Source organism: Chroicocephalus ridibundus, chromosome 1 (genome assembly GCF_963924245.1).
Source record: "Chroicocephalus ridibundus chromosome 1, bChrRid1.1, whole genome shotgun sequence".
Lineage (NCBI taxonomy): Eukaryota > Metazoa > Chordata > Aves > Charadriiformes > Laridae > Chroicocephalus > Chroicocephalus ridibundus.
Window position 1 is genome coordinate 206,362,225 of NC_086284.1, and position 12,664 is coordinate 206,374,888.

The 12,664-nt window shown below is 41.8% G+C and overlaps 1 protein-coding gene across 4 annotated transcripts in view; it reads left to right on the forward strand.

Moving 5' to 3' along the window:
• The window catches only part of RELN (reelin), a 294,950-nt gene that overhangs the window by 108,805 nt on the left and 173,481 nt on the right, over positions 1-12,664 (forward strand). For all 4 annotated transcript variants that reach the window (XM_063323481.1, XM_063323482.1, XM_063323483.1 and 1 more), the window contains exon 4: positions 9,499-9,569. In XM_063323481.1, the coding sequence (XP_063179551.1) occupies positions 9,499-9,569 (71 nt within the window). The remainder of the gene's footprint in view (positions 1-9,498; positions 9,570-12,664) is intronic.

Genomic DNA, 12,664 nt, shown 5'->3' on the forward strand with positions numbered 1-12,664 from the left:
AGCTCCCACCCACAGCACCAAGGGATGCTGCGCCATTGCTAACACCCTGCCTTGCTCAGCCCTAACAGCTGCTGAAAGGTGCTGGTTTGGAAAGCAGGGCTGGAGGACGGGAGCTGTTATGGAAGGACACCGAGAACAGATTGTTCTCTTTTATATCTGTTTTTATTTGATCTCTCTGGCTAAGGTGGGAGAGGTTGGATACAATTTAGGTAATTTGGGTCTCTGGGTGTCTCTTAATCCAAACCTTAAGACATTACTCAAATGGGTATCTCTGAAACAAACATTGTTGAAGAAATGCCTAACTATGCTGTGAGCAGCAGGATCCATGAAGGCCAGTTCCCCAGCTACACCTTCGGGGAGTAAATCCCCGTAGTCCCCACACCGCAGTACTTCCAGGTGCCCTCACACCACGTCTCACCCTCGCCTGCAGTACCTCCAGGCTCCCCAAATAGCCTCCTACCCTTCCCTCGTACATCCAGCTCCTGCTATTGATGCCAGACCTCCCCACCGTCGTCTCTCCAGTTTATGTTGTGTACCTGATGCCATTCCACCTGCTTCTTTTGGCTGGAGTTCTGTGACACTTAACAGATTTGTCATTTTTGCAGTGGCTGTTGGAATTAATTATTCTCCTAAGGCAATATTTCACCTGCCTATTTCTATTTGTAAGCTGGTATGGTCTTAAGGGATATATGTTTTCTTCCAACACATAAATCTGGCTGAAATTAAAAGCCATGCAGGAGAAATAACTGTCCTTTGTATGATTGGTGACCCTGCATTTTTTTCAAGAGGTTCACTGTATTCCCAGCAGGCAGGAGGCAGGTGAGAATGGGGAGAGAATAACAGTTCTTCAATAGCAACTGTAGCAGGTTGTTCCTTAGTTTGATTTTTATCAGTCTGTGAAAGGCTTGAGTACTTCATTTGTTTTTCAGTCCTCTGAAAACATTTAGGAGAGTGGGAAGAGTGCAAAGAAGCATTAGACAAGGAGTGTAATATTTCAGTGTGCAGCGAAGCCTTAGGAAGCAGAAACCTGCTCCGTGTGCTCTGGGGTGCAGCCTGTGGACGTTTCCGTTTTTGATGGAACATTTTCTAGCTTTAGACTAAAGAGACAGATTTTAGCCTTCCTTTGTAAGCTGCTTTGCATGTTGTGGATGCACCCGTTGCATCTCTGTAATTAATATTGAAATGAGTGTTTGTTAAGAAAGGGGGTTAATTTGGCTACTTGAGGATTTCTCTCTGTGAGTTGTAAAGCAAATACAGGGGATGAGGTTCCAGATTCTCGTAGGGTCCAGCTCATCCACAGCTGCTGGCAGCATCCTTTGGGAACAGTGGGCAGCTAAAGCAGGTTAGAGCAGGCTGCTCAAACCTTGACTGGGAAATGGTGGTGATACAGATGGCATGAGAGCAATGAAGTGAAAAGGTGGCCTTAAAATCATATTTTTCCATTTTTTAGGATCTTTTAAAACCAACATTGTTTTCATCATAGGATCTCATATGCTGTTTCAGATTTTACTCTTTTAGATTTTAAGTGGTTTTAAGTTTTCACTGTACTAATAAAACAGCTGAATTTTATGTAAAACATGTATCACATCAGAAAACCCCAGAGCATCAACTACCTGCAAACTCTTCATTTTCTGGAATCATGCAAACCCCTTGCCACTTCTGGTGGATATTCTGAAATTCATAGCCATAAACTCATGGATAGGGAGGATCAGTGTCACAGTATGCCCACAAAGTGTTGGACATAATGAACTGGTTAATTCTTTTGTGCTATGAAAATCAGTTCTTAAAATAAGTGTTGATTAATCTGATTAGATGCAAACCTTGCTTTCATTTCTTTGCTTTTACCTGACATGAAAAACCTTAGAATCATGGGACTGCAAGGTAATGCAGACTAGAGGGGTCCTCAGGAGGTCTCTCATCCAACATCCTGCTCAAAGCAGGGTCAGACAAGGTTGCTCAGGGCTTTAATCCAGTTGGGTCTTAAAAGTCATCAGCAATGGAGAGGAACCTCTGTTGTCTGACTGCTGTCAGGTCCCCCTGAAGTTGTCTCTTCTCCGGGCTGACTGAGCCCTGGTCCCTCAGCCTCTCCTCGCCGGGCAGGTGCTCCAGCCCCGACCATCTCGGTGACCTCTGCTGAACTCACCCCAGTAGATCAGCACTGTCAAACTTAATTAGTACGTGTTGTTAAGAAAAGGATCGTACTCATCGTAGATGCATGTAGGAAACAACTGTGTGCTGCAAGTCTATTTGCTTAATACCTGCGTGTTCCTTTAGAGATGTCAAGTACTTTTAAAATGCACAGTTGACTGTAACATTTCTTCCTGTGAAACAGGCAAAGACTGTTTTGTTCTTGGAGGATAATTTAGGTGGTTGAATGGTATCTTGATTGAACATAGGCTTTAGAAGACTACACAAGCAAAGTTTGTGGAAAAAACAGTATTTTTGTACAAAAAAAAAGATGTAATAAATTCATTAGTTCAGGGCTAAATATAGGTTTTAAATACTTAATAAATACTCAATGCATTAAAAATCTAAAATCCATACAATCGTTGTTGCACTAGATAATAAAGTATGATAGGTTGTAAACCTAAGACAAAAAAAGCACCCTCTCCCAAACACTGAAAAAGGTGGAAAACAGAGACCTGGGTTTTGGCATTGTGTCAGTAGAGAGAGGATGGATGCTTGTTCTGGTATTTATATGAGCTGACTGCTTGGCAGATGCCACTGCAATAACCCTTTATTTAAATTGTAGGAAAAAATAGATTTTGCTTTCCTTTATAATCACCCAATGAAAAATACTAATGAAAATGTTGGATTTCCTGTAGCTGAGAAGAAAGTATTGTCCTAATCTGCTTTCAGTCAACAACAAGCTCTAATCGTTCCAGTCACATACAACTAGATCGAATTACAAAACCCCATCTTTTTATTCTCTGAGACACAAGGGAAAGGAGGATGAAAATGTTTATATACAGTTTAAAATGGTAATTCTTACTTTTTCCCTCTTTCATAATGCGTCTTTACTGTTCTGTTGTATCCCTCTTTTGTGCCCACACCTTGCAACCAAACAGAAGTTTGGTGGTTTTTAGGACTGCAAAAGAAAGTTCTTATAAATTGTAAAGTGTAGGGGACGGAGCTGCCCGTGCATTCTTCTGCTTCCGGTGCTGTAACCTTAAATCCATTTGCTGTAATATAGGCTATAATTATATGTTCATCTTATTTATTTTTCTACTTGAGGACATTTGTTTTATTCAAACCTTGGTTCAAGAAAGCACCTAAATGCGCACTTAAATCAAGCCCTAATCAAACCAGCACTTCCTCAGGGTACACAGCCTAGCGCAGGTTTCTGTACTAAACCATAAAAACTTGAGTCTGCTTCATCTTGAGCTGATGTTGCCGTTTAACTGCCATATTCCTACCTTTATGTTTACCCCCAGTTTGTGGAAAATCATCATATTCTCTCTCAAGCATATAGCTTTTTTTCGTTTTTAAAATACCAAAGAGCAAGAAGAACAAAACCCACCCCACCTTAATGAATGAAATGGAAATTGTTTTGAAGTTGACTCAAAACTCATTTCTCAAGGTGGAGGGTGGCTTTCTCAACCTACTGACGAGCCAGCTTTTCTGACAGCAGCAGAAGAGACTAAACATGAAAAATTATAACGCTAATTTCACTTAGGAGGAAGTAAAAAGCTGGCAAAAAAATTAACTGCTCATTCTTATCAATATTTCAACTAATATTTTTGAACTGAAACAAGGGGGGGTGGGGGTTGACGTGTTTCTGTGGTACTATAGCCACCTTACAAAAGACGGTACAGAAGGTGTCTAGAGAAAGAGCTCAGAGCCCCATTCTCTGCGTGTCTTATAAGTGTGTTCTAGACCATGTATATAGGCGAAAATGTACACATCATGCACAGGAATGTGCATGGACCCCTGCACAGTTTGAAAGAGGTTGAAGTGTGGTTGAAATTGTAGGTTTTAAAAATGTATGTTCTGTGTGGGGTGCACTGAATGAGATAAAAGCTCTGCAAGACCAGCTGAATGCAGGTTGGGTCTAGCAACGCTGAAAGAGATAGAATTAGCTTTTCAGAGGGCATAGATAGTGCGTGGGAGGGAGAAACAGCCTATCTCTGCACATAGCGTGTTTTATCCCAACCCAGTGGCCGGTTATGCTGGCCGTATCAATGTCTTGATGACAACGTAGTCCCAGGTAAAGGCAGTCAATATGCTCTTCCTTCCATACATGGAAATGTACACATGTGGCTTTAAATGTTGGCTTAGTACCAAAAACATTTGCAAAAGGAGACTTTGATTTATTCCTGTGGTGTTTCTTTGCTCTTGCTGAGGTTTTTGACATTTGTACTGCATTTTCTGTCTCTTAGACTTTATTATTATTTTCAAAATTTTAACAAAGATATTTACCATGCCCCCAGGTTAACTTTCCGGTTCCTTTCCCCACACAGGCAGTCCCCAGAGATAAATTGAGAGACAAGAGAGAAGGTGAGGTGGCTCTTGTTCCCCTTGCATTTACCCTATAGGAATCATGGAATCATGGAATCATTTAAGTTTGAAAAGACTTTCTGCGCGTGAAGCAGGCAGAGCCGGGCAGCGCAGGCAGCGCCTGTGCAAGGCTCAGTCCCGCGTACCCTCCTGCCCTGCTGTGCTCTCCCCAGCCGAAACACTTCTTTGATATGCAGCCTGTTAATGAAACCCTGTTAGCGATGCATGTGGATCAGTGTGAAATAGGAGCTACTTCCATATAAAATCATGACGGCAATTCCTGGGGATGCATTGCTTTGTTGTCGGTTCCAGCCCAGGCTCCTCGGATGCCCAGGTCTCCCCCGCAGCGGCAGGGAGGGAGCACGATCTGTGCTGTCAGTGCATCAGACCTCATCTGGGGGCGCAGCACTGTGGGATTTAGGAAGACCAATCTCAGCTTCGTGTAGTCAGTCGCCGTTCTCCCTGGAGCTGGCGTTGCAGATGTCACCCTGAAGTTCCTCTGGTCACGCACCATTGCATACAGGTATGCAATGCAGCTGCTGGCATCAGGCACAGGGTTAAACTCTGCTAATCCGGGTTCAAAAAATAACCTAATTTCCCTTGGTCCTGTTGAAAAGCTTTTTAGGGCTGTCATGAGATGGGTATTTTACTGTAGAAAACCAGAGTCTCTTCCCAGCTCCCTCCCAAATGAATTTGTCAACAGGAGGATGGGGGCACATTTCTCTATCTACAGGTTCGTATGCAAGCGTCGCTGGATTTCTTTCTCTCCAATCACCTGGAACGATCTGTGTCATCGCACAGGGGACAAATTGATATTACTTAGGCTATGTTCAGAGGAGCTGGCAATACTGCACTCAAATAAAGTGTTTTTAAGCTTGTTGGCACTTGAGCAGGGTGGCACTTCAAGTGCCACAGGTGACGTGGATTATATATAGTTCAAATTGAGAATCAGCAAGTCATATTTCTTTTTTGCTTTTCGGTGGCAGACAGGCTGAAAGTCTTTATTGGCACCCAATTTCAACTTGAATAGTTGTGGTTTAGGAAGCAAAATTCTTTACAGAATTGCTGTAATTGAAGCGTGGGGTTAGTACTGCCTTGAATCGACAGTGAGCCTTGACACCTGGTACAGCTTTCTTGCTTTCAGACCTCTTTCTTCCTCTGTCAGCAGTTTATCTCTTCTTGCTACTTTTAAAAACGCATTTTCCTCTCTCTCTTGCATAGCCCCAAGCAGACAAATACATCTAGGCTAATGGAAGTGTGAAGTTAATATAAAGAGGAACCTTATTACCTCTAAGTTGTTTTTCTTTCAAAGCTCTCACTTACCTTGTCGGGATGTTCCCGTTGCCTCCCATTTTTCTTTTATTTCCTCACCCTTTTGGAAAGATTCATTCCTAGTGAGGAATTACCTCTGGGGACGCATGGAGTATGCATCTTGCCTTTTGGCTGACTGATGGGTTAGATCTGATTAGTCACTTGCCTTTTAGCTGGAAATAAATAGCATACAATGACAGAGTGGGACTATAGACTGGTGTGGAGGAGCACCAATTAATAGTAAGTACTCTTCATCTAAGCAATATTTAACTACATTAAAGACTGTACAGAAACTTTTGAAAAACAGCACAGGTATCAGTTAATAAATATACATGTCAAGAAAACAAACCCCCGTAATTAACAGCTGAATAATTTTCTTTCTCTAGTATAGTCTTTTTCAGGCATTGCAAATATCATTTTTATTAGAATTACTATAAATATTATGTAGTTTTTATACTTGAGCGTCCATATAGGGATGGATACGCTTTTGGATATGTAACATATTTTTAAAAGAGAAAAAGCTAAATTCATGATCCTGTTCTATTAATCTCACCTGTCAGGTAGCAACATCACTAACAACACAGAAAAGGTACGTTTTGCACTTCTTTCTAAAGGTAGCTTAGTTCATGCATAATTGCCCTGCGTTATTGTCATTTGCTCCATGAATAAAGCATAAACGCAGAGAAAAACAAGCAGATAATACTGGAAAACTGACAGAAGCAATACCCGTAGTGATTCTGGGAAGCTGGCCGGCCCGGTGCAGAACTCATGCATATGCCCATTGCAAACGTCGTGCTAATGCGAGTGTGGGCTGTAGGAAGCGGTGCCCGTACTGCAGGGCTCTGTCATCCCCAGGGTGCAGATCTCTCCTGCTACGGAGCAGCAATAATTGGCTCCTAGTCTGCATTATCAAGCAAGGGATGATAGACACAGAAAGACGCAGATCATTCAACTGGCTGCTGGCTCTTTCCCCAAATCCCCTTTTTCTCACATGCATGCAGAGATCCAGTAAACAGTACACAGTTTGGTATTATCGGTATTATTTGATATTCGTTTGCATTCAGACACATACTTGAGCTCCCCTCTGCATGCGGTCCATGTTTTGAGAGTTTCCTCCCATCTGCCTCTTAAAGGAATGTTGTGGTTGCTGTCGTGGTTGTGTACATCCTGAACCGTATCCTCGGCCATTGCATAAACAGCATCTCTGAAGGTCTCAGTCCACTGCTAATGTAAGTCTGCAAAGAGCCCTCCCTCTCACCCTGCCAGCCTGCGGGAGGGGTAGGAGTGTTGTACAAAGTATCTTCTGGGCCTTAGGTCTGGCATTTTCTTGTATGTGCCCAGGAGCACGGTCAGCTAGCTTTTTTTGCTCAAAACATGGAATTCCCACAATGAAACATATTTGCAAACCATGTCTCTTTGAGCTGGGTTGGACCTACAGCTGGCTGTGGGATGCCCTGCCAGTTCGTCTGCTAGTCACCATATCTGGTCCCCTTAAAGAAGCCTGGGCACGTGTTTGATTTTGGAGATTGTTTGGTCCCATTCTGACTCGTGTGCCTGTATATGCCTGCGAGGATATTTGCAGTAATGTATGTAGTGATCATGATTTCTTGCATATTCATCACCACAGAGGTTTGACAGGACTTTAGTTCGTACTTTTAAATGAGAGAAAGTCTCAGCTCTCCTGCCTTTCTTTATGCCCTGAGGCAATGTATTTGTTTTTATTTTACTCTGTACTTGGTATGGTCACTGGTCATGAGAGAAAATGAAGACATGCTAATGAAGGACTATGGCATGATATTTTGCTGTATTTTACAGCGGTGTTGGAAATCCTAAAATAGTTCCCATCATGGTAGGAACTACAACCAAAATCTCACACTGGTAATGTGAGATCCTGGAACTGTGGCTGAAATACTTACCGCTAGCAGGTGAGGCAAGGCTCCTGCTTTACGTGTGCCTCTGAAAGTCCCAGCAGATGGAAAACTCAACACAACTCTCCTTCCATAAGCAGAGGAAGGGAGTGACCTAAAAGCCCTAGGAGCATCAGGTAGCCACAGTTTTGCATTTCTGGACACACACATTGCTGTAAACAGAGCTTTTCTAAATGAGCAGGAAGCAAATTAAATCCCAGAGAAGTTTTTGTTTACTCCTGTTTGTACTCGGACAGTTTGTAGATGGGTTTTACCTTGAGAATCCACCATGTATGAAAATTTTAATATTAGATTTGTTACTTTTGTTGTTCTTCCTTGTCAGTGTAACTGGCCTAGTAGCCAAGAAAAAAATTATACAGCTTGACTGTCCTTTTGGACCATTCCTTTATGGTCCTTCCTGACATTTTCATCAGGAAGCGAGGCATGATCCATTAGAGCGGGCACACAGCCGGGTGAAAAACCACACTCATAAAGTGGCTTTCAATGTCTTACTGTTGAACTGAGAGGCTCTTTCAAGGAGTTGATATGGATCTATCTTGAGCCCATTAATGTTAATTATTATCATTAGTGAGAAAGGATAAAGCACATGTATGAAGAGTGTGCATGAGTGTAGAAAGATACTGGAAGAACTTTGGCTGCAAGAAATCGGACTTTAAAGGCAACACTGGCAAATACTGAAAGGTTTTGAAATCTCTAAGACAAAACTGGAGTTGCGAAGGACTACACTTAGAAGAGAGGGAAGAAATGAGCAGTTGTAAATAAAGAATAACTAGCACTATTAACACGACAGGTCTGTAAGAGAAAAACAAATCAAATTGCACTGTATTTCTAGCTGATTATGAGAAAACAAAACAGCAAATCTTTCTCCATGGTACATTAACTGGTCTGTTAACTGTGGGTCATTAATGGGGAATAATTTATCTTTAGACAAACTTGGTGAGACCTCAAGTATAGAGACTCTATGTGCAGCTCTAGGGATGTCACTTCCTCAAAGATGGAGACAGACTGAGACTGGAGGAGACAAAGAAAAGAGTACGCTGTTCAGAAAGTGAGCAATTAGAGGACAGGCAGTGTGAAGGTACTGGGCTTCCTACTTTGAGGGAAAAAAAGATAAAGAATGATGATTTAAAAACAAAGAAAAGGGGAAAGTAATCCACTTTAGCTTGTCTGGACACTGAGAGAAATAAAAACAAAGAACAACTCAATTGGCAGCAAAACCCAACGCAGCGTATCAAGTAATGTTGTACGGTCTCCTTTTTTTTGGAGGTGTTTGGCAGAGGCTTGGGGCAGAGACCTTACTTGTCTCTCACTTTGTTTCCAGAGAGGATTTCTGGACACCCATTTAAGCTCTACATTTCTATCAGTAGCAGATAACAGTACTGCCATTGCTATTGCCTATTGGATTCGTGTGACTATTAATTTCACAGGGCAGCAGCTCTGCAACCATTTCTTCTGTTCTGCACCGAGACACATACGATTTCTCAGGCAGAGTGATGTGCTTAGCTTTGTGATATGCGTACTTTTGCTCATGACCTTCATTCAGTCCCTGTCCCAGTGCCGAGCAATTTTAGTTTAGGAACTTTTCTTTTGCTATGCACAGAAACAATCTCTACGAATTATTCTACGAATTTAAAAGGGTGCGGAAAGAAGAACACAGAAAGAAAGTAAAACGGGACTTCTGATTTGATTAGTCATGCACATCGATATGCATATATAAATAAGTATACTACATTATTAATTGTTGTCTTTTTTATGTTCACAGGGCTACAGCTACTCATAGGGGCCAAGTTATATTCAAGGATGCCTTAGCACAACAGCTGTGTGAACAGGGAGGTAAGAGCCACCATCATATTAAAAATATCTGGTAAATGTGGTTTTCCACTGTACTTGGGTGTCAGCGTTACTCATCATCAAAGCTATTTCATAGAAAACTTAGTATCAGGATCTTATTTATATTCTTAAAACTGGTACTTTGGCTTCATACTTCCCATTGGTTACCTGGGAAACCCCTCTGTCCTCTCTGCTGAACGTTGGGGAATATACAAAAGTTAAAGTAAATCCTATTGCATTATACAATTACCTGAAACCAGCCTGTAACAACCAGCATTTGTTTTTTGTCAAAACCACAAGCTGAGTTTTAACTCTCACTGTATTAACTATGAGCAAAAACCGCAATATGCCTGCAGCAAAAGCTTGCTTTGCCATCCGGCTCTCTCATATCTTTGTGAAGAACCTGCCTTCCCATTTTGTGAAAGTAGGCCATCCAATTTTTGCCTGTAACCTACAACATTTGATCACTTTTATAGCTAAACAAAATGTTTGACTTACACAAACTTTAAAAATCTAATTGTTTGCACAGCTTATCATATATATTCTTTTGATGAATAACCTAAAATAAATGTCCTGGTGTCAGCTGTTGTCTACAAACAGTACACTGCTTTGAACCTGCCTCGTTAAAACAGTGGGAAGTGGAGAAGGTATCCATCATTTTTGGTACTGGAGAGAAAGGAATTTCTGTTCTGATACAGTTTTCTCCACAAAATTCCAGTGATATTTCAATGTGAAAAGAAACAGTGAAACATGCACCAACGAGTCTAAAATAAATATTTCAAAATTGGAAATGTGTTGTCATATTAACAAACAAGAAAATCCCCCAAAATACATCTTTTAGGGGCATTAGAGCTATAATTCTTTTTTCCTGTGAGTTTGGGAATATCTATGCAGTAGTTTTTGCAATCAGAAGCCGTTGAACATTATGTCAGGAGCATATATTGAGTTCTTCATGTAAGATATGAACACTACCTCCGTGAAAACGAGGGAAAAGTATTTACATTTTCAATTTCAGTATCTGAGTTTTCAGTATTTTAACATTTCAATGGGAAGTAGGAAGGGGGACTCAGAGAGGTGACTGAAGATGTTAGCTAACAAGCTAGGAAGTTAGTTATATTTTGAACGAATTAGAAAAATGTAACACAGGTGCTAGCAATCAGGGAATGTTATAATGATCTGGATGGAAGGTGATTGGGCCAGGTGTGATTCGGTATTTTTACTGTGGGGAAGGAAAAAACATCTGGAGAAATTACCAAAATGCGTTTGGTATTCAGAACAGGAGATAAATTGTACCCCTGTAATGTGGATGTAGACGAGTGGTATTTCGGTAGCTAGTATAAGGGGATTTGGGAACAGAAGTGTTGGCAAGGTCGTGATTTGGGACGTGCTAAGGAGGACGGTGAGGATATCTCACACAGGCTACTCGCTGGATGGACACAAGTCAAGAGGGGGAAAATCAACATGCAGAGCCATCAGCATAAAATGGTGAAAAGCCTCATAAGCAGATGAAACTCTCCAAAGCGCGGCAGCGTAGTGAGCGCACCGTGGCCAAGGCAGACTGTGGTGGCCAGGAGAGGTAAGGAAAGGAGAAGGAAGTAAAAGACATATTGTTGGCAGAGTCACAGAGAGACAGAGGGCTGGCAGTGACCAGCACGACGAAAGCTAAATGCAAGCAAGCTGAAAGGAAATATGTGACTATCAGTGTCAGAACTGGCAGCACGGTCAAGGAGAATATGGGCAAAGCAACAAGATTTCTCCCTGATAGAAGAAAATACCATGACAAGCAGAGACTAGTGAGTAGAAATCCATCCATGCAGGCTTTGACAGTCCTTTCTTCAGACATGCTGTACCAGGAGATTTTAGTAGGAGAGCTGACAGCTGAAACTGTAATTCTTTCACCCTTCTCTGCTTTACATTTCTCCAATTTTGGAGCATAACCTAACCTCAAATTTGTGTTGTTGGCTTTAGTAACACTTATGTTGGTTAGAGCAGTAAGTCGTTTTGGTACTGCGTGCTGTGAACCAGGGTTCACAGAGACTCTGCAGGACAAGGAGAAAATGGGATTTGTGTATTGGTTGTGTGTAGAGAATAACAGATGCTGAGATGGGCCGTCCCTGGGCCTTCACCAGCTGCTCAGCTGTGACAGTCCCTTTGCCTCCTCCTCCTCCCTGGCCACTGATAGCCATGTCCTGCACCGCTTCCCTGAAAGGGCCTCCATCTTCCCCACCTTGTCGTAGTTGCCCGCATCCTCAGGACTTCTGTATTTCCCATGATTTTCCCAGCAATTCTCTCCTCATTTTATACACAGTCGCTTCAGAGACTTTCTGGATTTGTCTTCTCCGAAATATTTGGTGTCATTGTGGTAACTCTGCAAACATCAGATTTCAGTTAGTCAAGGATAACCCAGAGGTCCTGTTCTATGAGCGGTTCACAGTGCATGACAGCCGTGGCATCAGACACCAAATTTCCCTGCAATACCAATGTGCAAACTTCTCGCGGGTTCTCTTGGTCCTTCTCCAAGATTTTTATTCTCACCAAGGCCTCTCTCCCTTTAGTTTCGTAGCTCGGCCACAGTTCTGACGCAGATAGCCAACCACTCCGTCTCCCGTCCATTCCAGCACCTCGTCTCCCCTTTTGTTCTTATTTCTTAAGCAGACAATGCACATTGCATTAATCCCCCAAACTAGTGAGTGCTATTATAGCTCTTATGCTATTAGGATTAATTTTTCTATTCAAGTAAAAGATACTTTCTTTGAAGCAATCTTTGCTTCTTTTATTCCATGAAGACAATCAGAGTTTCATCAAGACTGGGAATATAAACAAATGGTTCTTTCAGAACGAATTAGTGAATTTATTTAGAAGCAAATACATTATTAAGATATATATGCGAAACAGCAATGTAGATTGACATAAATGAGATGTTATGGTCTGTTTCTGGCTCTAAACATTGCTATACTGAAATGCTGTAGTGAACGACGTGATCTCTTAAGTAAAGAAAATAAAATCACAGGGCAACTGCATAGTTTTATTACAGGATGTCTTCTCAGTAAGTGTGTTCACTGGAGATGATACCAGACTTCATAATAACTAGTACAAAG